Source organism: Kockovaella imperatae (assembly GCF_002102565.1).
Source record: "Kockovaella imperatae strain NRRL Y-17943 chromosome Unknown BD324scaffold_6, whole genome shotgun sequence".
NCBI classification, from domain to species: domain Eukaryota; kingdom Fungi; phylum Basidiomycota; class Tremellomycetes; order Tremellales; family Cuniculitremaceae; genus Kockovaella; species Kockovaella imperatae.
Genome location: NW_019028946.1, coordinates 89,395 through 112,271, shown reverse-complemented (window position 1 = coordinate 112,271; position 22,877 = coordinate 89,395). Strand labels below are relative to the sequence as shown.

At 52.0% G+C, this 22,877-nt stretch overlaps 8 protein-coding genes across 8 annotated transcripts; 4 read left to right on the top strand and 4 right to left on the bottom strand.

Annotated features, from left to right (window-relative positions):
* Window positions 1-191: 191 nt before the first annotated feature.
* Window positions 192-821, top strand: BD324DRAFT_650667 (hypothetical protein; the record flags this gene model as incomplete). The annotated part of the gene is made up of 4 exons (XM_022018185.1): window positions 192-287; window positions 351-361; window positions 426-513; window positions 576-821. 4 exons carry the CDS (start codon window positions 192-194, stop codon window positions 819-821), a joined length of 441 nt encoding a protein of 146 aa, XP_021871092.1.
* A 1,302-nt stretch (window positions 822-2,123) lies between these two features.
* On the top strand, window positions 2,124-5,116 carry BD324DRAFT_624601 (hypothetical protein). The gene is made up of 2 exons (XM_022015718.1): window positions 2,124-2,251; window positions 2,300-5,116. The coding sequence occupies exon 2, from the start codon at window positions 2,403-2,405 to the stop codon at window positions 4,938-4,940; it is 2,538 nt and encodes an 845-aa protein (XP_021871091.1). The 5' UTR covers window positions 2,124-2,251; window positions 2,300-2,402; the 3' UTR covers window positions 4,941-5,116.
* Window positions 5,117-5,336: 220 nt separating this feature from the next.
* Window positions 5,337-6,523, bottom strand: BD324DRAFT_579268 (hypothetical protein; the record flags this gene model as incomplete). Its single annotated transcript, XM_022013369.1, has 7 exons — window positions 5,337-5,488; window positions 5,617-5,751; window positions 5,826-5,948; window positions 6,014-6,087; window positions 6,195-6,253; window positions 6,300-6,370; window positions 6,430-6,523. The coding sequence occupies 7 exons, from the start codon at window positions 6,521-6,523 to the stop codon at window positions 5,337-5,339; spliced, it is 708 nt and encodes a 235-aa protein (XP_021871090.1).
* A 724-nt stretch (window positions 6,524-7,247) lies between these two features.
* Window positions 7,248-9,190, top strand: BD324DRAFT_624589 (hypothetical protein). Its single transcript, XM_022015717.1, has 2 exons — window positions 7,248-7,775; window positions 7,828-9,190. The coding sequence occupies exons 1-2, from the start codon at window positions 7,748-7,750 to the stop codon at window positions 9,138-9,140; spliced, it is 1,341 nt and encodes a 446-aa protein (XP_021871089.1). The 5' UTR covers window positions 7,248-7,747; the 3' UTR covers window positions 9,141-9,190.
* On the bottom strand, window positions 9,191-13,431 carry BD324DRAFT_624587 (hypothetical protein). Its single transcript, XM_022015716.1, has 3 exons — window positions 12,713-13,431; window positions 11,573-12,653; window positions 9,191-11,518 (listed from the first exon to the last, which is right to left on the bottom strand). The coding sequence occupies exons 1-3, from the start codon at window positions 13,303-13,305 to the stop codon at window positions 9,470-9,472; spliced, it is 3,723 nt and encodes a 1,240-aa protein (XP_021871088.1). The 5' UTR covers window positions 13,306-13,431; the 3' UTR covers window positions 9,191-9,469.
* Window positions 13,432-13,540: 109 nt separating this feature from the next.
* On the bottom strand, window positions 13,541-16,785 carry BD324DRAFT_642076 (P-loop containing nucleoside triphosphate hydrolase protein; the record flags this gene model as incomplete). Its single annotated transcript, XM_022017462.1, has 14 exons — window positions 13,541-13,921; window positions 14,029-14,204; window positions 14,264-14,417; window positions 14,467-14,538; window positions 14,588-14,686; window positions 14,736-15,003; window positions 15,053-15,142; window positions 15,197-15,266; window positions 15,316-15,433; window positions 15,482-15,837; window positions 15,878-15,931; window positions 15,979-16,047; window positions 16,090-16,223; window positions 16,274-16,785. The coding sequence occupies 14 exons, from the start codon at window positions 16,783-16,785 to the stop codon at window positions 13,541-13,543; spliced, it is 2,553 nt and encodes an 850-aa protein (XP_021871087.1).
* Window positions 16,786-17,121: 336 nt separating this feature from the next.
* BD324DRAFT_579670 (putative ribosomal protein) lies at window positions 17,122-21,564 on the top strand (the record flags this gene model as incomplete). Its single annotated transcript, XM_022013400.1, has 9 exons — window positions 17,122-17,964; window positions 18,014-18,816; window positions 18,862-19,105; window positions 19,159-19,815; window positions 19,868-20,240; window positions 20,295-20,660; window positions 20,722-20,958; window positions 21,011-21,372; window positions 21,433-21,564. The coding sequence occupies 9 exons, from the start codon at window positions 17,122-17,124 to the stop codon at window positions 21,562-21,564; spliced, it is 4,017 nt and encodes a 1,338-aa protein (XP_021871086.1).
* Window positions 21,565-21,637: 73 nt separating this feature from the next.
* BD324DRAFT_624584 (Alpha/Beta hydrolase protein) lies at window positions 21,638-22,877 on the bottom strand. The gene has a single exon (XM_022015715.1). It carries the CDS (start codon window positions 22,653-22,655, stop codon window positions 21,675-21,677), a length of 981 nt encoding a protein of 326 aa, XP_021871085.1. The 5' UTR covers window positions 22,656-22,877; the 3' UTR covers window positions 21,638-21,674.

Sequence of the window (22,877 nt, the reverse complement as noted above, 5' to 3'; positions counted from 1 at the left end):
CATAAGACAAAACAGCCCAGATGTTAGCATGTAGATGTCACCTGCAGACGACATGACCGATTTCATTCCAACTGAGTCGCTCGATTTGCCGCTCTCATAATGATCTCGGCAACATTGATTGATTGTGTTGTCAGTCTTCTCGATCTTCACATCTGTCTCGCGCGCTGCACCGCACCCGACTTGCCGTCACAATGTCCATCACTCCCGCTATGAAGCGTTTTCTTGGTGCGAACAAGTACATTGTCATTGGCAGTGTGCTGACGGATCGCTCTAGATGGGATAACAAGGTGAGATGAATTATCGAGGGGCTACGGCCGCCCGCAAATCATTGAACTGATCGTTCTCTTAAGGTGCTGAGATGGTGAGGGCAGGCGAGATACAGACCGAGTATTGTAAGTGTAAAAGCTGAAGCGGAACCCCACAAGGTACATCAACCATGGCCTGCCCGTCCAACCCATGAAACCCGGGTCGAACGGGGGAGAAGCAGAGGATCTGCCCATGCTTCCGAACCTCGTGAGTCATGCATGACAGATAGATCCCATCACAAGCTACATTTCTTGACCACTCAGAACCAGAACGAGGATCTGTCCGAAACCTCCATCTCCATCATCATCAACCCCGTCAAGGGTTATCCGATTCTTGAACAGCTGTTTAAAGACAAATCACGATCCCCTCATGGAGTCTGGTTTCAACCGGGAGCAGGAGACAGTGGAGAGATCAAACAGTTTGTCAAGGACAATAGCCTAGAGGATAGAATCATCCTCGGTGGACCTTGTATCCTAGTCAGCGGCGAGAGTGTACTGGAAACTCTCCGGACATGATATGATCTAGTTTCGTCAATCGGGTTCCCCAAGCCTTACAACTTTGCTGAGGATGCATCCGGCCCTCGTAATGGTCCATCGCCACGACCTCGACTCGATATCGGCCAGCCTTTCTCCAATCGCTACATGCTTTTGAGTTACAGGTTCAACCCAAATTCCAGCTAGAACAAACATGGACCTTCTCGGACGAGTCTACTCCTTCCTCCGCCCTCTCCCGCAAGCTGGCGACTCTGGGGTTACAGGAAGTTTTATACTATGGAGATGAACCCGTGTCCCGCCATGGGGGCTGTCTTAGTTGAATTTATGCATCCTCATTGTCCATCTGACGAGGTATATCACTTTTCATGTCCGACCTCTGACATCAAAATATGAGACGAGAGGGACGAGGTGAGTACAGTATATATCATCAATGGATGAACATGGGTTGATCTCGAGAGGAGGCGAGTCAAGATTGTCTTGAAGACAGACAGAGAGAGAGAGAGCAGGAAGACAGGATGATGATTCCATGGCGTCCTTTTCTGTCTTTTTTTTTCTTGTCTCTCGTGTCGTAAACGGATATGAGCAGAGCGACCCGGCACCTACGACGACATTGAGAATTCTAGTGCAGCTCGAGAAGCTAGAGAGAGTGAGAGAGCTGCTTGAGGAGAAAGGGCGCTTTCTTGGGGGCAAAAGGCGTTCATCCCACCAGCATGGCCACAAAATAATAATTCAAAGTGACTGTATCGTCTCATTCAACTCATTCACTCGAAGACCTTTCGAATCGGCAGCAGCCTCGAGGACACGAGACCGACCACCTTGCTGGACCGTTGATGAGTGACAGCTCAAGAAACCCCCATCCCCAGCTAAACGGTCGATCACTCCGAGCACACCAACATCGACACGACTACCTCTCGCGACTGATTTCTTCTTTTCGGATTGTCATTTGCAGCACCAAACAAATCTTTCTGGACGAGGACTGTCTTGGAGAAGGACCGACCATCCCACAGAGCAAGACATCAAGTCCATCGACTGTCCACTGCTCGAGGACTGCATTATTCACCCAAGTGGGCCCTCTCGCTATCCCCTCAACCCTTCACGAGACTAGAGAGGGTTGATTCAACCCACGACACAGCCCTGCCTTTTTGGATCCTCTTGAAGTCCATCCGGTATCTCGTCTCTCAACTACTCGTACTGCATTGAGCAGCATCACCAGTCCTCACTAGAGTCTTCTAGAACCCTCCATCACATCTCTATCCAGCCTCTCTGGCTGTCCGCAATCCTTTGTATACGAGCCATACACATACTCTGCCTAGCTGTACAGCCTCACAGAGCGATGTGTCGGAGAGGTGAGCATCCTTTCAATCACCTCATCCTCATCGGTCTCCTCATTCTGGGCGACGTTCACTGCAGACCTCGTTTGAGCGTCTCTTAGTGAAGTGCGCTGGCATATGGTCCTTCCCTCCCACACTTTTATCGTTACTCATGCTGACGAATTACAGATCGTTGAATCAACCGTACTGCCAAAGTCAGCTTTCTACCTGAACAGCCATCTATCGACCTGACGACCTCTTGTGTCCTTGATTGGAGCGACTTTCATTCATCATGGCCCCATTCGCTCTCCCTGCCTTGCCCTCTTTGCCATCCGTCAAATCCCTCATCAACGTCTCCCCGCCTCTTATCTACCCATCTCCGGACGAGAAGAATAGACCGGCTCGAAGTAGAACAGCTTCGGCGTCTAGTAACGTCTCACACCAGCTGGATGCAGCATCAGAGTACGGATCTCCTCGACGAGTTGGGCGAGTTCGTCTACCATTATCTCATGAATCGGATGATCATACACCCACGCGACGACCTAGACCGATGCACCATCATTCTGCTTCCCTGCTCGCCAGTCCAAAGCACGATGAACAGGACGAAAGGCGATGGGAACCGATTCCTCGCTTACTGAATGACTCTGACCTCACCCCTCATGCCTCACCTTGTCGCCCTCGACCTGTCAGTCATCGACGATCACATTCTGCCATGCCTCAACGACACTCTCTACTCCATCTGAATCAATCTTACACGTCCTCGGCGCCAATGGGACGATTACATGAAATATCACGAAATCCCCTTGCTTCAACGTCTGCCATCTCTCTGCCAACTCTACTGGAAGGTGGGGATGCCATGACAGAACAATTATCCGACGAGAACCATGTGTCGTCACTGGGTTTGTTCTTGACAAGCCCGGAGGAACACGGCTCAACATCATCATCATCCCGATCCATCTGCTCGCCTCGATTCTCTCTGTCCTCACTGGCATCTTCCAGGACGTCTTCTCCGATCATTCAAGCCCGTGCTCGAAAAGGATCTCGATCGACAATAGACGAACAAGCATCTTCACCCATCTCACCGGTCTCTCTTCCGCTCAGTATGCCTCCCCCAATGATTCCCTTCAAGCCGTCCACCTCGTCGTCTGCCACACGCGCCGAACACAAACGATCATTTTCGTCCGTCCCACCTCCTCAGAATATGCGCCCTCCTCCCTTGCCGCTCATGGCTCACAGCTCGGGCACCGACTCTCCAGGTGCATTGGCGGCTCGCAGTCGCCGGGGGTCAGAATCTCACGCGATTCAACAGCGCCAGTCTTTCCCTCATCGGCATACCTCTGTCAGTTCAACATCATCCATCTCTGACGTCGCTGTACTTGCAACCTGGTCGTTTCCAAACTCGCCTCGGGATGAGAATGTAGCCCTGGATGGCCATGGCCAAGAGAACAGGGCCCCTGCCATGTCGCAGCCGTCTGACAGGCTTCGAGAACGGCTTCAATCCTTATCCGCGCTTGATACTGCGATACGAAATGGAAAAGCTATCAATGGATCTCCTCAGCAATGGTCAAGTAGCCATGAGGATCACCGGGTCGATGTTACGTCCCCACGGACACCCAAACCTGGCTTGACCAGAGCCTCGACAACTGTACGGCCTACGCCTCCGCGAGCTTTTCCTGCACATCTGACGCATCGCCATTCCCACTCATCGCCCTCAGATATAGTCCCAAACTTGCCTATTGGACCATCTATCTCGGGATCATATCATCCCTCGTGCGGATCTGGTCTGAATCCGACGGTCTCTACTATGCTTCATTCCAACCTGAATCCTCTTCTCCCTCCTCCACCTGTGCATCCTCTTCCACGACATCTTCGGCGACCTACGACAACCCGCTTACGACAGCCCAACCCACTGTGCATGCCTATGGCCATTCAACCTCAATCGTACAACAACAGTCAACAGCATGAGACGCCTGCGAGCAGTCCTGGCAGCATGATTTCCGATCTTCATTCCATCATCTCCGAGGACAAGATATCCCTGAACGAAGTAGATGCAGATGGAATCTCTTTCAAGTCGCATTCCGAGGATGACATGCACGTTGGCTCGAGCGACAACGGACATGAGACCATGGTACCTGGAGATCAGCCCCCAAAGCTGTTCGTTACTGTGGATGGGCAAGGCATCAGCGGGAAAGGAACTCATCCTCCCAAGGTCAAAGGACTGATACCCCAATTGAGGTCAATGACCAGTACACCGTTATTGAGCCAATACCGCTCGAGGACTGCACCATCCCTCAAACCTAACAGAAGTACCCTCTCCCTTCGAGCGGCTTTCGGACAATCCCAGTCGACTACAGGTTCAACGAACAACTTCAACAGGCCCATCGAAAAAGAGAACAGATGGTCATTCTTTGGTGGTCTGGGTATCCTTGGACTGGGCACAAGGAGCCGCAAAAGCAGCGTGTCAGATCTCAGAACACGATCTAGGAATACGAGCATCAGCGCTGGGTCCGTCATCTCTGGTGCAGGTCAAGATGGTGGTCGAGGTCGATCCCGAGCGCACAGTATGCTTCATTCGATGCGATCTTCAGTCAAGACTCCAACGATTCCCTCACCTATGGACAGTTCGGGAAGCATGGTCAATTCTTATGGCGCCCGTGGAAGGACCATGACTGTTAATGTGAATGGGGTTTCGAGGTACGAAATATCCGATACCGATGATTATTTCTCGAGTCGGTTCAGTGGACGACAGATGGGTCTTGAACACGAAGGACATGCGGAAGAAGAGGAGGAGGAGCATGAGGCATATATCGATCTGGAGGATGTGTATTAGGTTATGCGGTGCGCGGATGTGAAGAAAGATTGTTCCCCTCGGGCACGACCCGGTTGATGAACCGTCAACTGTTGGCCGTCGAGCGTCCTCACGTTTCAATATATCTCTTGTTCGTGCTCAAACTCAAGCATAATCTGTATTATATCATGTGTGATGTAACGAAGCAGTGAAAGAGGTCATGTGGACCCCGCACAGACTGGTAACAATATACAGCTACATGAGCACACTGGTGACAGTCATACAGGCAACGTCGATACAGTATTATTATATATTTAAGCTGCTCTCTTGCAAGTCCGCGCACCACAAGAGACCCAGCCAATGTCCACTTCTCCTCAAATGTCAATCCCAAACGTATCTCGGCTGACACAAATTGTCCTTGCGGTCTCTTAACGGCGCCTAGCAATACCACGAGCCATCGGGCGTTCCAGGTTCACCGACCCATTCATATGGCCATTCGCCAGATGACCCGAGGCAGGTATCGACAGCTACGAGCTGATACCCTGCCCCTTGAAGTCGAGGTACAGCGTAAGGGAGGACCTCGAAAGCGGCTGTGAGCAACGGTCGTCAGCATAGATCATCACCAGTCTTTGATGATGACCTCGCTCGATGAGGGCGAAGCCGCATTGATTTCCGCCACAAGCCTCTCTCTCTCTCTGTGTGTGTGTGTGTTACTCACTCGTTGGGATCGTCGAATGATCCAGGACCAACCGAGGGCTAGGTACATTATTGATTATGTTGTCGTATACCCCTTTGGAGTAATCTACAGATTCTCCGCTTGCATCGCCAGTATCGTCTGACCAGAGGAAGACCTCTGAAGGGAACGAGTATCCGTCAGCGGTCAGCCAAGAAAGGGGTGGGGGCGGAAACAGACAGTCGCACACTCACTCTTGTACCCTCTGTCTCCTAGGACTTTCAACGCGAGATCGTTGATGTTGCCGTAAGGTGGGCGAAAGTACAAAGGCTTGAGTCCTAGAATTCTGATGAATGCAGTCTCCAGTCGTTCGAGTTCTGCGGTTGGGTAGAGTTAGCTCCACGAGGAACGTCACCATGAGAAAAGGAAATGTAAAGCTCACCATCGTTGATACCAGCTTCGTCCAGAGTGGTGATGTCTGCATGAGACCAGGTATGCGACCCAATCGTGTGGCCTCTGAGGGTAGGGGTCAGCGAGGGTGCACTTGTGTCTCGCAATGGACCTTCGGTCGAACCCTTCATCCGCCACAAATGACCTGACAGGCTTGAAAGGACCTGACTCACTGTGCATGTAGAGATCGGATCTGATCCACCTTGTCATAGATACACTCATAGTTGTTTCCCTGGTCCCGCATCAGTCTCATTTCCGGGGCCAGCTATGGAACTCACATTCAGGAAGAACGTCCCCTTGCCGCCATTCAAGGCATTGGCGATATCTTGTTCATAATTCCATGGCCCATCTAAGCGAAAGGCAGGTCGTTAGATGAGTGAAGCCTGGCGGAGTTAAATACCAGCTCACCATCAAAGGTCAGTGCAATCTGACCCGATTGGTAGCAGTTGTTGATGACTTCGACTCCGTTTTGCTTCTTCTCCAGTGGGGCGGCGAAAGTCATGGACAGGAGCAAAGCCAGGCTCGTAACGAGGGAAAGAGACAGCATGGTCGAGGCGAGATCTTTTGGGCTGATGAAATTAGGATGAGGCAAATGGCTATGAAGAAGAGTCGATAACTCAGTCAGTCAGTTATAAGATCGAGATAGATATATGACCTCGAAGCTGGTATGTTACGGGTCAAGACAGGCTCGCTAGCTCGGCTTCTTTATATCCCTTCTTAGGGAGGTCAGGGTCACCATTAGCTCCAACGAGAATCTGACACCGCCATATATGACGAAGGAGGGCATCATGTACGTTCTCATCGGACTCTTCGGACTCCACTTTGGCAAGCTGTACCCATCACTTCGCCTCAGAAAGACACCTTGACAGACGACCTGCAGTGTGAGGTCCAAGGGTCTTTCTCCGATAACACTGCTATCCTTGCGGTGTTCCGTTTCTGTCCTGGAAAAAGTCTTGGTGCAAATGGACCTGAGGATCATTCCGTGTAGGATTTTGCATCTCATTTGCTTCTTGGCCTGTACCACAAAGTCTGCGCGAGAGCTGAGTGCCAGGACACCTTTGCACTAACACAACTTTCATTTCGGGACGAGGCGGTGAAGGGGCCAATGGTGGCTGCCATTTTGGGATACAGGTACAAGTCTCTTTGTCTTGGCAAGGTGGGGCGGCGAGGGGGCATCCGGTTGGGGGATGATGATACTGATGATGATGATGTATGCAAGCGATGCAGTCAGAGCAGTCAAAGCAGTCAGAGCAGTCAGAGGAGTGTGATGAGGTAGTGACGTGAGGATGGCGTCAAAGAAGAGGCGAAAGTCCAAGGCCTGCGACTAAAGCGTAGCACATAAGTGTATGCATGGTCGCCGGCGGCAACTTGACAGGGCGGGCCGGTCGACGTCGGACGCGTCGGAATTGCGCTGAGCAACTGGACCGACCACAGTATCGCTTGGAATGGTAGCTTGAATCTCTCCTGCTGTACGAGTCGAACGTCTGAGGAGCTGTCAACGGCGGCGGCTCATCACGGCCACCATGACTGAGATCTCGGGCCCTTTATGGTCGCTGCCGCTATCGCTACCGACGAATCAGCCGCTGCTGGACGCCGCTTGGCCGAAATGGGATTGGATCATTCACTCATTCATTTGCATCATCACCGTATCTGGCAGAACTTGTTCATGGACTTGCACTCAAGTCATGGTATAGAGTTGTGATATTGTCACTGTTCAGCCTTCACGATGGTCACAGAGAGCCAAAGCCCAGATAGTGAGCCAGTCGCCTGCAGCAGAATGACCTCAGGATTGAACAAGTTTTCCAGTTGGTGTTCACGGTCTAATCTCGACTGCTTTCACTGAATTGGGTCACCTTCGAGTCATAACTTTGCTCATTCAATATCCGTCCATTGACAAGATACCCTCGCCCACGAATCTCCGAGAACGTATCAGGCAATTGTCTGTCATCCACCCCATCCTCGGTGCGAAACAGAAGACGGGCAAAGATGGAAAGGCGTATTTGGAACCTTCGGACGAACAGCCAAAAGTTTATCGATGGGAGTACGAGCCAGATGGACTACCCGAGCACGACATCATCTCCCATACTATACTTGATAGAGCATTCAACAAGGCTCTGAGAGACATGAAGGATTTGAACAATCTTCGGATCCAAGTCGATCACATAATTCCGCCAGAGACCACCGACCCGTTCCCCAGTTTCATCGCCATCTCTGCTGATCACACCTTGGTTGATGCTGCTGGACTCAAGACGTTTGCCCAGCATATTCTAAACTCCAAGCTCGACATCTCCTCATCCTTGGAGAAAGAGCCATTCTATCCTCACCACGTAGAGGACTTGATGGATTTCGTGCCTGAAGGACCGCTCGACATGCCAGTACCGGATCATTGGCCCATGAACTGCTCGAATCCGATGAACGTACCTGGAGCTTTCTCTCACCACGACTATCCCTTGTCCATTCTTGAGAGAGTCAAATCTCAAGGAAAGCGACATGGGATCCCGACGCTAAATCCAGTTCTGGAACTGGCCTTTCTCACGGCTCTGACCAGTGTCGTCCCGGAGACAGAGAATCAGGTGCTCAATTGTTACACCATGACGGACGAGAGGCCAGGCCTTGGTTCAAAAGCGCCTAAATGGAGCCATAATTACTTTTCCGTCCCATCTTCGAAAAGGACCATCTTCCCCCTGGACAAGACTGATTTCTGGGCAGCGGTCAAGATCCAGGTGGAAACTACCAAAGACGAGGCTTATATCCGAGGTGGCAGATACGGAGCGGGTTTCGTGAAGGCCATGCCTTCACCCGTCAAGGACATCCTGGCCGGTAAAGTGATATCTGAATCACCTTACTTTGGAACCATATTCTTCTCCAACCTAACTCGAGTTGATCTACCCGAGGGAGCGAATGATATACGGTGGACGGCGGCTGCTACTCCATTCCTGGCACCTATGATCGTCAACTTGATTGGAAGTTCTGCGGGTTTAAGGGTGACCATAGCCTTCAGGGACGGAGCGGGTCTCACAGCAAACCAGGCGGATGCCATCGGAGTAACCTTTGGTCAGGTACTGGAACGTCTTGCAGAGGGAGAGACTGGGACGTTGGCCACCCTGGGACGGCAGTAGATTACTAGAGAATAGCGCGTCAGACCGCGTCATAAACATCATGCATATCATTGCAACTCGTTGTTTTATATGTACAGTCTCAAAGCATGAAATATAGTGTGTTACAACACGGCGAAGAGGTCGGTCGTGTATCGTGGCAGCGGTCATCGAATCAATCGTATTGTGTGGTCTGAATCCATCTACTGCCCCATTGGTATCCTTCCAACAAGAATTTGAAAGGTGGTCAATCTGTTTGTCGTCATCGCTCGAGTGTTCATTGTATTCTGGCCAATTATCGGAGTATCGCTCGGTGGTTACGAGGCCATTGCCTCGTTCGATCCGTTCGCGGCTCAGCCCAACCTCAACCTCTTTCCCCCTTCCGCTGCCTCGCGCCAAGCGGCCTCGAATTCCGCCTCTTCCCTTTCGTCGAAAAACTCCACATCTTCATCCAAGTCGTCGATATCATCAAGCTCCAAATCACTCCCTGCTCTTGCTGCAGCTCGTGATCTGAGACAAATTGAACATCTACACACTCGGAGTTCCGCTCTGACCTCCCACCAGAGCCGCTTGATGATCTCTACTGTCTTGTCTCCAAGAGCATGGGCAGGCAGAGGAGGGACGTATGGAATTCTATTGAGTGGTGCGCAGTATGCTGGTGAAGAGGCACGGCCTGAGGATTTGGGGTTCTTTAGAGGCGAGCTTCTGTCCAGAGGAGATTTATGATGGACAGTCGGACTTGAAGAGATTGGTTGTGGTGCTTTCGTAGCCGGAGCAAAAGTCGAACCGAAGGTCCCGTCTGTCAATTCTGCGATTGCTTTAAGATCCTCTTCGGAAGCATCACGTAAATGTTCTGGAAGCTGAGATCTGACGATGGGTTGTATCGACTCGGTAATATCCTCGCGGGGCGTCATGAGGGCGGGACCAGAAGTCACATCGCTGGATGGGTTCGAGGTCGTCGAAGCGGTAGAAGTGCTCGTGATAGATTCTGGAGATCGACGGGTTGGATTCGCGCTTGTCTGATCGTGACGAAAAGCGGTAGGAGACTCTGCGCCATGTCTCCCTTTGATGACTGCCGTGATAGCAGATGCTGTTGTATAGTGAGAAGGAACGACAGTGCCGGAATCAACCATCTTGAGGTCTCGCTGTGTCCCTTGGGAGGCCGCAGCAATACATTGTCCTGATCTCGCTTCGCCATATTCCCCACCACTGCCTCCCGGCGCCTCCTTCCGTTTGCCCAAGCTAACTGATCTGGAGTCTGGCCCTTCCCTTCCTCTCGGGTTCGAAGCCTCGGAAGCACGGCGGAGATTGCGTTGTTGAAATTCAAGGACATCATCGATAGACTTCATACGGCTGTGATCATGCTCATGTTGATCGTGGTGATCACGTTCCTTGATTTGACCTCGAAGAACAGGATCAACCATGTGCGATGCTGGCGATGTGGTCCTCGCGCTCGATCTAGGCGGCGACGAGTCTCCAGACGATGTGATGTCGTAAATACTCAATGTCGGCGGAGGAGTCGGAGCTATACCGGAAGGTGAGTCGGAGAGCTCTTGGATCATCATGACGGGGTCGAATGTCTCCTCATCATCATCCTCAAGTACGATCTCGATCCTTGGGGAAGACTCTCTGCCGGATGATTGAATGCCTCTACCACACGATGTTGTTTCTGCCGAGGTCACGCTCTCCCATTCTACATGATCGATCATGATGTGGTTCACGTCCACTTCAACTGTGATCCGCTCCCCGGCAAACTTGGGGTCTGCTTGGACGAGCTCGGTAGCGACCTGATGATCCAGATCGGGCTTGTCCGTCGTTTTCTTTGAATGTGTCTTGGGCAAACAAAGTGCAAGATCAAGCACCTTGCCCGCCCGAGCTATCCTCTGTGGCTCTTCGTCCAACAAGCCATCCTTCACCCAGGCTGCAGGCCTCCGCATGAGGCTCAACAGTGCCTCCACACTCCATTCCTCACACATTGTCTCTGCTTTCGCAATGTCCTTGCCACACCGATACACTGCCAACTTGACACATTGGACCAAAGCAGGTCGGATGACACATCGTAATTGTTCGGCGTACTCTTCCTCTAGCGCTCTGATGAGCTGGAGCGTTGGCCTGATGCTGGATGGTACAGACGTTTCGGTAGCATCACTGCGTGCAGGTAAGGCGCTCATCAATCCCGCTCGATCTTCAAGCGCGTCGACCGGCTCGTACGGATCTTCCAATCGAGAAGCGAATGGATGCTGAGCGCTCTTTGCCAGATCTGCAAACCGACGGATGTTGTCGATGACGCCTTCTTCCGTTCTCAGATTGACTGATTCTTCGAATGGAGATATCCAGAATCCATGTCGGACACGGTCCGTGATCCAATCCTTGACCAAGCTCTTGTACAACATGCTCCACCACTAGCATGACACATCAGCCGATTGCTCTAGGGTGCTGCTCGCAAAACAACTTGCCTTGTACTCCAAGTATCCATTGTCAGTCCACTTGTCTATATCATCCTGTGTCAATGTTTTGCCTGCTGCTTCTGCCTTCCACCTGCTATACTGGAGCATGTTCCTGACCGTTGAGTCCACTGCTCGGACCGCCTCGACGTCCGATCCAGCGTCAACGCCATTCAGCTCCCCAACAAGAAGACACCACCGTGTCTTATCCTTCAAGCTATGTCTCCTGTTGTGGACCAGATATTCCAAGCGGAGTTTTGCTTCCTCGTACTGGAGTTCCATCGCGACCAGATGGAGTTCGTCCCATCGTGTATGTTTTCGCAGCCACAATTCTTCAAGAGAGAGTCTCGCAACTAGCCTCAAATCGCCTTTGCTTTCATCAAGGTACCAATTTGCGGCGTCTGTCTGAGTGGCGTCAAGATTGAAATCGGAGTCATCGAGACCAGGCTGAATGATCTCAACCGCTTCTCGCATGTCGTCGATCCGACATCGTTCACAGATGATTCCGCCCTGTCGAGAGCGACCTTGGGGATCTGTATCGGATCTTTCGGTCCGCAAAAGGTACCTGATGATCCCAGTAGGAATTTGAACCGTCACGGTCTGACCGTTCCTACGCTGCTGATATGGCCTGGTCTCCTGCTCAATAAGGCAGGAGGAGCAGAAGCTACCATGGTGTTTGTCGCATGTAGGTGCGGAGCCGAAGAATCGAGTGAAGCAAAGACGACGCCGGTTGGCAGGGTAAAGTCCGAGTCGCTTGGGGTGATTTAGCCGACAAGCGATACATATCGATAGAGTCGTGTGTCGAGCCCGATGGAAGAGAGTGGGGAAAGAGGGGGTGGACGGTGTCAGAGAGGAAGCTTCGAGATCGCTCAAAGTAGAGTGGTGATGTTTCGATGGATCCAACAGGAGAGTGTATTCCGGCCAGAAGGAATGTGGATCCACTGCATTTCGCCAGCCAGTACATACGAGTCGTAAGCGGCAGAGCTCGGCTCGCTGGATCATCGCCAGACCAAGAATTTGAGCCTCGTCAGAGAGCCAATGGCCCAGCTGATCGGGCAAAGCTACTTCGGCGAGCATGTGACCGAAGATGTTGCTTTTAATGTCTCGTCAGCAGGATTCGATGAAGGTTCCATCTCAGAGACCCAGACTCACTGCATCACTCCAATCGGTAGATTTGCCCATCCTTGCTTATTTCGACTGCCCTTAGCCTTGAATGAGCCTGAGGACGAGGTAGATGGTACTGATCGGTTCGAAGAGGCCGTCAAGGGAGAGTATGTGAATGTGATACCGGCAGGAGTTTTAGCTGTGAACGGAACCGATCGGTGAGTCTGTGGGACGAGACTATCTTTGGGAGATGTAGATGCGGTCTGCCCATCCCAAGCCTTTGTCTGAGAGGGTTTGAGAGGATCTCCAAGGAGGTATGTGAGGCCAGGGACAAGGGTTGACTTGCTGACTGATGCTTGTGATGCGTGATCCGAGCCAGGGGAAAGGTGCAGCACGGAGTCGCTGATATCCGCCGGTGTGGGTGGAAGAGGGGGAAAAGGGGAAAGGACGATGGATGAGATCATCGAACCGCCCGATTTGATACTCAAATTGAGAGGTCTCGAACGAGGCGGATGATGAGGAGGATCCACCTCCATGGTCGTTGTCGTCGTCGGGTCCGGTCTCTTCTCGGTCATTATCTTCGGTCGGAGCGGCGTGTGACCCGCTTGTCGGTTTTCCGGGTCAGTCGTACTCATCGTCATGAACGGTGTCTGGTCATAGCGGTCGCCACTGAGCAGAGCTACCGCCACTAGCCGCTGCTCGTCATCTGCGTCGTCGCTGTCGCTGTCGTTGTCGTCGTCGTCGTCGTCGTCTGCTGTCAAATGAGTACTCGGTGAAGTGTGATGCCACCCAAAAAATTGTGAAACGTTGAAATTAGGCGTGCAGCTCTGATTTAAGCTTATTTACTGGACACTATCACGTGATTACATCATCCTATCAATACACTTCATCCTCATCACCTTCGTCCATCTGAGCAGTCTCCCTGTCCCAATCGAATACACCACCTCTGGACGCCATACTTGTACAAGCCTGAGGTTTTCGTGCACCAGTACCCAGGCTGCCGAACCTATCTTGGAGACCGGCCAGATCCATCATGCTGAGTTGCGCTCGAGTCATCTTGGAATTGGTCAATGTGATGGTACTTTGACGTTTGAGGCCAGAGTCAGCTGTGGGTGAGAAGTCGTCGACTCGGCGACTAGGGATATCCTGAGAGACGACGAGAGTCGGAAGATTGAGATTGGAAGAGGTGGATGAAGATGGAGATATGGACGGTCCATCTGACAAAGCAGAGTTGATCCATTCCATGATCTGGAAGACCTTTGCTTCGGCATCTTCGCATCTCTGCAGTTCATTAGTCATGGAATTCTGATCAGCTCAAGGGCAGCAAGCATGTTGAATGCCTCGTTTCCCTCCTGACAACTCACCGCTTGGAGCTCCTTGTTTTCCGCAGTCACCGCCCTGAAGTTCTCATCCAATCGATTCGCCCAGATCCTCTTGGACTCTAGCTGACTCTCGAGCTTGGTCACTTTTGCCGCAAATTCCCTCTCGACGTCTTCCCGCACCTTTCGTGTAGGCTCCCGCAGGTGGCGCTCGTAATCGGCTGATATCGCTCGTCAGCTATCCGCCACCAAGAAACTCCATTCACAGGGTATCACTCACCTGCAATCAGTTTCAGACCCGCCACTTCCTCTTGCAAATCAGCCACCCTTGAGTCCACATCCCTGGGCCTCAGCTCCAGTTCCCAGCCTAAACGAGCAATCTCATCTTCTTGATCTGCAATCTTGAGTTGGGCGGCATGAAGGTCTTCTTGCAGCTTGACGGCGATGTCAGCTCACTGAAGGACATGGCCCAAAAAAGCTCACCTCTGTGGTAGACTTGTCGAAGTCCAATTTCGGATACTTGAGCTTGGTCGGACTTAAAGGCCTCGCCATGCCCTGTTGCACGTGTCAGACTGGCTCGATCCCACATGTAGCTTGTGATCACCTCGGATCCGCTCGGCTCCATCGTGGAGACATTGTTTGACGTCAAGATCAAGCTTCGAAGCTCATTTAATCGCTTCTCCATAGCCTCATTTTTGGTTCGCTGTAGACATGACCGTAAATCACTCTGAGTAAATCATGCGATCACTCACATCCGATCTGGACCCATTGGGCGGCCCAACATTTGTCTCCTTCTCTCTCAGCAAGGCTCTCAGCTCCGCGATCTCGTTTTGATACTGCTGGATCAGCGCTTGAGGATCCACCACTTCTTTCTTCTCAGCCCTGAGCATCACGCGCTTGAGACCCTGCGCAAATGCCAGGGTAGACAGAGATTCAGCGAGGTTGACCGCGGAGGGTGAGACAGTGCAGATGACTGAAATGAGTGCATCACCCGATAAAGACGGCTGAAGGAGCCGAGTGCTACATCGGGTGGTTAGAAGCAGTTCCAAATGTCGCGAAGCTGGCTTACAGCTTCGAATCCCTGTATGGTATATGCGTGATGTTTCGCTTCGAAGCCAAGTCGGCAAGTTTCGAGATTACCAGCTTGAGTGTGAGAAGTCTGAAGCGAAAGTTCAGACGTTTGATATGCGGGCACGGATTCGGCACTACGTACGATTGATTGATGTGCTTCCCCTCGGCATTACGTTCCTTCGAGCTGGTGTGCTTTTCGGATCCAGCCAGATCTGCGCATCGTCTCAGCTCGGTGCCATGTCCCCATAAAGGCATGCTCACCAATTATAGATAGGGTCGAGATTCTAGTCATTTTGTCCCCCGCCGCCAGAAGGCCACCACCTGGGGTGCGCGATCCATCATCAGGTACGGAGGGTCTCGCAGCCCTTGATTCGATCACCTGAAAGCAGCTGGTCAGTACAGTCCAATGAGGCTCGAGGTCACTTACGATCCTAAAGACACAATGACTTCGTGAACTTCTCGTGTTCCAATCGGTTCCTCCAACTTTCCGTCTCTCCTCGCCAAGTCGCAAAAGTCTCTTGACTTCGTCTTCTGTCCTCACGGCACATTCGGTCAATCCATTGATGATGATATCGCCCTTTTTCTTCCCTTCACTCAAGCTGAGCTCTTTGCTCGTCCCTGGGCTGAGGAGATCCAAGATGGTCTCGTTATATAGCTCAAGGTATGAAGCTCGGAGCAGAAACTCTCGATCCGGTGTTGATCGAATGCCAGCAAAGAGGTCCGAAACGGATAGAGGTATGATACCGGGTGACGACGGGGAACCACTAAGGGTGAATGTTTTCCCTGGGGAGGCTCAGCACCGCCAACAACGGTAAAGACTCACCTGAGGCAGTCTGACCATAAGCGAAAATGACAGCGTTGTATCCGTCCATGGCGGCTAATCTCTTGTCAGGCTCAACAATTTCACTTGATGATCTCACGCACACCTGACATGCGCTCGTGCAGATGTCACATAGGCTCTGGCGTTGTCCGTTGAAGAGTCCAAGATCCGATCTAGAACTCGTGAGCTCATCCTTTCGATCGATTCCAGCTCACCAAAAACCCATTCTCGTTCATCGCGGCCTCCATCTCTGCCTTTGGCCAATTTAATCAAGTGGTCATCGTAGCCCGGTGTGTCCCAGACGGAAGTCCCATCTCTCGACAGCTCCGCTTGATTGGGTGGGCGCACCCTGTAGCATGATTCAGTATGTAGCTGGCTTGCCCTATGGATGATACTCACCTCACAGTCACCAGAACGGTCTCATTGGACTTCAACATTTCCCAAGGTTCGTCCAAGTTTTCTTCAACGGCAAGAGCGCCAACTTCCGCCCAAGACCCACCACTAACACTCGGGGTGATGGCTCGATGTAATCTCCTGGCAGCGGAGACGACAGCACCTCCAAGTCCGCTGCTAGCTCCTTGTGATCCATATGCTGATGTTCGGGGACCCAGGGGAGTCCTGTACCTTGATTCAGCAGACGGCGTAGATTTGATTTTCAACCTCGTCCCCACTCCCACTCCGCCTTCCTTTGGCAGAACATGCCCAGGTTCAGGACGCTGATTATCCCTCGAGGTTGAGGTCAATGGTGGAGAACGATGAGAAGATGCGACGTGCGATGGCAAGGAAGAGAGGGGAGGAGCAGGTGCGGGTCGCAGTGGATTGACGCTGATTTGAGGTCGACGAGATGACAATTTGGATGTTGGAATGCCTGGCGTTTGATGACCCCCAGGGGTAGCGGACCGATGATCCATAGCGATAGAGAGGATACAGACGCAGCTAGGCAGCAGGAATTAGCCCAGGATAGTCCTCTGATGGCTCGATTGCTCGCTCGCTGCTCACTTATGGATGGATAGATAACAATGAACTGAGGGATGATCATGATAAACAATTCCCAAAGAAATCAGCCGCCGCCAACATTTCAGCCGCCACCGTGGGAAAATTACGTAAATTCTGAAATTTTGAGATTGTGTGCAACTTGAGATTCGCTGCTGCTGCTGGTGGTGGGCATCTATTGACGCTCGAAGACAGCAGTGTGACTTCGTTGTTGGAGAAAGCCCTTGAGAGGAGATCAGCTCTCAACATCTGCCATGTCCGACGCCGTGCCTGCCGATAATGGCAGCGGCGAGTCGCTCTCCACCTCACTCGCCAAACTTCGCCGGCTAACTTCCTCCGCTCAAGCTCATCAAGCTAAACCAGCTCAACTTCTTGAAGCAATCGAGTCGACCCTCAACAGTACTGTCCTCTCGTCATCATCGTCTTCTTCTTCTTTGGTCTCCTCTGGACCGTCTCCTACAGCCTACTTTGTTGCCCTGCTCCAGTGTCTCGAAAAGGCATGTGCCGACGAAGTTCCGGCTCGTCCAGCTACGAGCAAACGAGGAGCGGACGAGGAGATGGCAGAAAGTGAAAACATGGGTCAAGGAGCATTGATACCTGCTACACTGTACCTTTTGGCGCTGGTTGTTCCCGAGGCACCCGCCAAAGTCGTAGCTTCAAAGATTGATCCTCTTATGAGCCACGTCCTGGAACTATTCGAGACGGCTATGCCTCATCCGCCGGCCTTGCGATCCTTGATTCAAATATCAACATCCACTATCCTGGCCTCAACATCCTCACAGCTCAATTCATCACCTTTGTTGAAAAAGGCTTGGTCATACATCCTTGAATTGAACCTTGACCCGAGGCCGAAAGTCCGTCATCTGGCACAGGAGGGCTTGAGAAAGGTCTTGACGACGCCGATCCCACCAAAGATGATTGCAGGAAACCATCCGTACACTGGTCGGGCGCGGGACTGGATGCTATCAGCCCTAGATGAGGAGAGCAGAGGCGAGGCCAAAGGCAAAAAGGCTAGATTCGATGGCGGCGATGAGGGCAAGAAGGTCATCTGGCTTGTTCAAGGTCTCAGAGGTTGGGTCTCTGTTTGGGGCGACGAGGTGAGTGAACCTCATTCCCTCGGACCATCTTTCTGACTCGCACTCTAAGCATCTCTCCACTTTATGTGACCGTCTTCTGAGCCTCCCTCCACTTCCGCATCTCACTCAACAGATCTACGATCTCCTCGCTCTTCTTCTTCGACCTCCACCGAACAATCCAGCTGCACAATCTTCCATCTCCAGTCTGCCTACCATCCTCGAATCACTGCTTGCTTCTCCACCGAACGTCAAGTTGAGCTCTACCGACGTCCCATCCTATCTCTCAGCCATCACCTCAGTTCTCATCAAATTGTCATTCCAGGACCCTCTCTCTCTCGCAGTATACCTCGTTCGAGCTCTCAATCTCTTCATGTCTATCCTCCTCGACCCGAAAGCCTCCAAAGAGATTACGAAAGCGGCTTCTGAAGCTATCGGGTCCCAAGGTCTAGCCCGATACTGCCTCACAGATGATGCAATACTCGCAGCTGTCACCTATCATCGGCAACATGGCGATGGATCGAGCGGACGGAAAAAGTCCAAGACTCCCTTCTTGGCCAAGATGATCGAGACCGTCGAGTCGGCTATGACGAGCCATCCTCTACATCTCGGAGATCTGTTGCCGATCATCACGGCGCTCGTATCGCGTTTGAGACTACGAATGGCAGCTGCAAGTCCAATGGTAGATCAAACAGGTACGGGTCGGACAGCCGCTGCTGAGCTACTCCTTCCGCTCGTGGTAACTGTCGCGGATCTCCGGGTCAATCCTGGTTTTGGGGACAAAGAAAAGCTGGATGATCTGCTAGGCATGTGTTTCGAAGTCATGGGTGTAGAAGAGGTTTTAGCGGTCCTACCGCTAAACATTGAGCCAGATGCGTGAGTTGAGCCTTCTTCGGTCTTGACATGGCTGAAACGTCACAGCTCCGGTTCAGCGCCTCAGCCTGGCCGAGCTCACCTATTGCCTCTGATCAAAGCTAGGACCACCAACGACTCACTGGCGTACTTCACTAGCTATTTCCGTCCGCTGTCCGAACGCTTGTTCTCACGCAAAGTCGCCGCAGAAGATGGCGACCGCTCAGGAGAAGCGAAAATCTGGGAGACCCTGGTAGTCCAGATCTGGAACTGCTTCCCAGGGTTCTGCGAAACGCCTAGGGATCTCAAGGAGGTGAGCTCCCGTGTCGTCCAGGTTTCAATCAGGCTCATCGGGCGTGTTTTCAGGGGCTTACAACTCCTTTCCTGACTTTGCTCACCAACCTGCTCTACACGCAACCGCTTCTTTTGACCCCGCTCATTCGAGCTCTGTCTCTCTTGATCAGTTCCACAGAGCGACTCGCCTCGTCGGCAACTCCTGCCGAAGAGCTTCGCAAGCAATTTGGGCTGGATCAGGCTGGAGCTCAAGGGAACTTGAATTATCTCAAGTCTCTTACGAAAGACATGGTCTCTGTCCTTTTGAACGTCTTCTCCAAACTGCCAAGAGACCAACGCGGCCCTGTTGGAGACGTCATTGGTCTTTGGGTAGGCATTATGGAAGAGGCCGACTTGGTCAATACCTTCAAAACCGTCACCTCCCACCTCTCTTCCAACCTCGACAATTCGTTCCCTCAGAGTGAAGGCGGATCGCCAGTCTCACATACCATGCTGGACCTCTTGATCGTGTTCACGCCTTTCCTGGCTTCCGCACAGAGCTCGACATTGTTCAACGCCAGCGCGTCGAAAGTCATGCTCGAGCACCAAGACGCGACAGTACAGAAGAAGACTTATCGCTTGTTGAACCGATTGATCGATTCTGGCAAGGTCGGGGAAGATCAGGATCTGGCAAAGCTCGTAGAGGCCATAAGAGAGACAGAGGGCAGCGTAGGACCAGGTACCCAGCGAGTGAGTAGTAAACGATACTGATATTTGATCTGAGACTGACCCAAGCTTGCAGGACCGACTGCAGCTCATCTCCACCATTGTTCATCATCTAGGTCCCTCGCAGCTCCACCTTGTTCCTGAGCTCCTGTCAGAGGCTGTTCTTGGGACCAAAGAGATTAACGAGCGAGCTCGAGATGCCGGATTCGACTTGCTCGTGGTGATGGCTCACAAGATGAGTCTTGGAGGCACGATCTCCCGACAAGCAGGTGTGGATTTGGAAGCCGACGATGAAATGGACGTGGCTGTGGAGACTCTGGCTCACGAAACTGTCCATGCTTCGGTTGAGGAATTCATTACAATGGTCGCTGCCGGTCTGACTAGCTCGACACCGCACATGATCAGTGCGAGTATCAATGCCCTGTCTCGTTTGGTTTTTGAGTATCATCGTGAGTGCTCTGCTGTTCCATTGTGACTATTGCTGATAGTCTTCTTCCGTCCAGCTCAAGTTTCCACTACGACGCTATCTGAACTCGTTTCCACCACGGCCGTCTTCCTGCAATCGAAGAACCGAGAGATTGTGAAATCCGCCTTGGGCTTTATCAAGCTCCTTACCATCACTCTTCCCCCCAATCTTATCGTCCCGCATCTGCCTACACTTGTACCTGCACTTCTTGGCTGGGTTCATGATCATAAGAATCACTTCAAGCAGAAGACCATACACATTTTCGAGCGAATGATACGCAAATTTGGATACGATGCAGTGTACAAGTGTGCTCCAGAAGGAGGTGAGAGGAAAGTACTTGAGGGGATCAAGAAACGGAAGGATAAGGCGAAGCGGAAGAAGGCAAAGGGCGCCGCAGAGGAGGGTGACGATGAGGCTGAGGTGAGTCAAAGTGTGGCAAAAGAAGAAGGGCGGTGCTGATGCAGTATCTCAGGCACCAAGAACGACTGCTGGAAATGCCTTTGAAGATGTGCTATATAACTCTGATTCAGAATCTGAATCCGCAGCGAGCGATGACGATGAACCTGTTCGAAAGCCTTCCGGCAAACAACAGCTCAAGTCAGCCATGAAGAAGAAGCCAGCTCCTGGTCAAGGCTACATCCGCGCAGAAGGTGATCAGCCCTTGGATTTGTTGTCCCGGTCCATCGCAGGAGGAGTATCTAGTGAGTTGTCTATCACCACGTACGAGTCGTCTACTCTTCCTGACGTTCTCAGAAAATATGGCCAAAGGTCAAAAGCGACAGCCTGGTCAGGATGCAAGCCATTTCAAAACTGACAAATCGGGTCGCCTCGTCATTCAAGATTCAGACTCAGACGGATCAAATGCTGGCGACGCAGATGAGGCAGGCGCTGGAAGAGCATTCCTCGCTGCTCAACGCGGGGTTGACGGACAGACCCGGACAGCGAGTGGAAGCATCAAGTTTGCCCGAGGTACCAAAAGGGCGAAAGGCGAAGATGCCATGGATATGGATGACGAGCGGCCGGCAGCGGGTGGACAAGCAGGGAGGAGAGAGCAAGTCATGGAGAAGAGGAAGAAGATGGCCAAGGTGAGGCTCGGTGATGAGTTCAGGGCCAAGGTGAGGCACTGTCAATTTCGGGATCGTCCGCGTACATCCAGCTGACGCTGTTTTCCGTAGCGTGGCGGAGGAGACATCAAGCGTCTTGGAGGTCCTGATCCATACTCTTATGTGTCTCTAGGGCAGGCGAACGCCCGCAAGGGTGGGAATAGGGTCAACCTCACTAATAAGAAGAAAGGATCTAGGCGGTAGATGTGTGCTTAGACGATAGATCCTTGACCGTTTGTGACGACATGTGACGCTCTGCATTGGATATACTACGATGCCGCACCTGGACTATTGTCCAGGGACCACCGTCTCCCTCAGCCTGCGATTTGCTTATTTATGAAACTGACCATCTTCGCCTTGTCCCGTTTGCCTTCGGACGAGGGCAACATCGGCCAGACATGGATCATATCTTTGCCTTCAACGAATGTGAAGCGCTCCGATTCGAATGAACCGGGTTCGCCTTTGGTGACCCCTTTGCCTTGGTACTTTGCACTCAATCTTCTAGCATCGGAGCAAAGAATGTCACGAGTTCCACCAAAGAGCAACAGTGGAGGGAGATTATCGATATCTCCAAAGAGAGGGCTGACAATCGGATCGTCTAGCGCCAGCTCTCCAGCGTAAATTTTGCCGAGGACTTTGGCCCCGGGTATACCGAGCCATGGATCGTCCTTATCGAGGACTTCGAGCTCGGGATGAGTTGCCGTTATGTCTAACCAGGGTGATAGGAGCACAACACATCGAAGGTCCCGCGCCAGTCGAGCGTATTTTGACTCATCTTTTCGTTTCAGACACTGCTGAGCCAGGGCGAGAGCAAGCGTTCCACCTGCTGAATCGCCAGCGATACATTGTATTGGGGATTCTTGTCCCACTGCGATATCCAGAGCATGGTCAATGACGGACTTTGCATCTGAGCCTGGGCGAGGTAGAAGAGGGTAGATAGGAACGATGATGTCCAGTCCAGTCTCTTGACACAGATGGGCGATGAGACTCCAATGAGGACCCAGAATTTCTCGAAAGAAAGCCCCACCATGAAGGTACATCATTGCCCCATTTGGTCCTGGCGAGGCTTTCCCGATGACACGCGGCTTCGAGACTCTGTAGACTGGCCAGCTCGCTTGATCCTCTCGAATGATGACAAGATTTGAACCTAATTTCTTTGGAGGTGCGAAACTCGTCGGTCGGAGGTATGTTTCCTGCATGACCTTTCTCAATCGGTCAGGATTTCTGAAGATCTCTTTGGATCGTCGGATCCAAACAACGTAGAGAGTCACGAGCCATGCTATGAAAGATGCCATTTTGGCCGTAAAGCGACGAACCTGATCACTCTTTGTAGGAAGGGGATGTCAAGTGAGTGCAGAAGACAGAGCAGATCCGATAATCTCGGAGACGTCCCAAATGTGATGGTCAGCTGGGATCTTCCATAACCGATCATAGCCGGAAGACACGCGGAGGCCTGGTGTATGGGAGGGGAGGCATCGCGGATGAACATGCGTATCTTGCAGGAAGTCTACGCAATC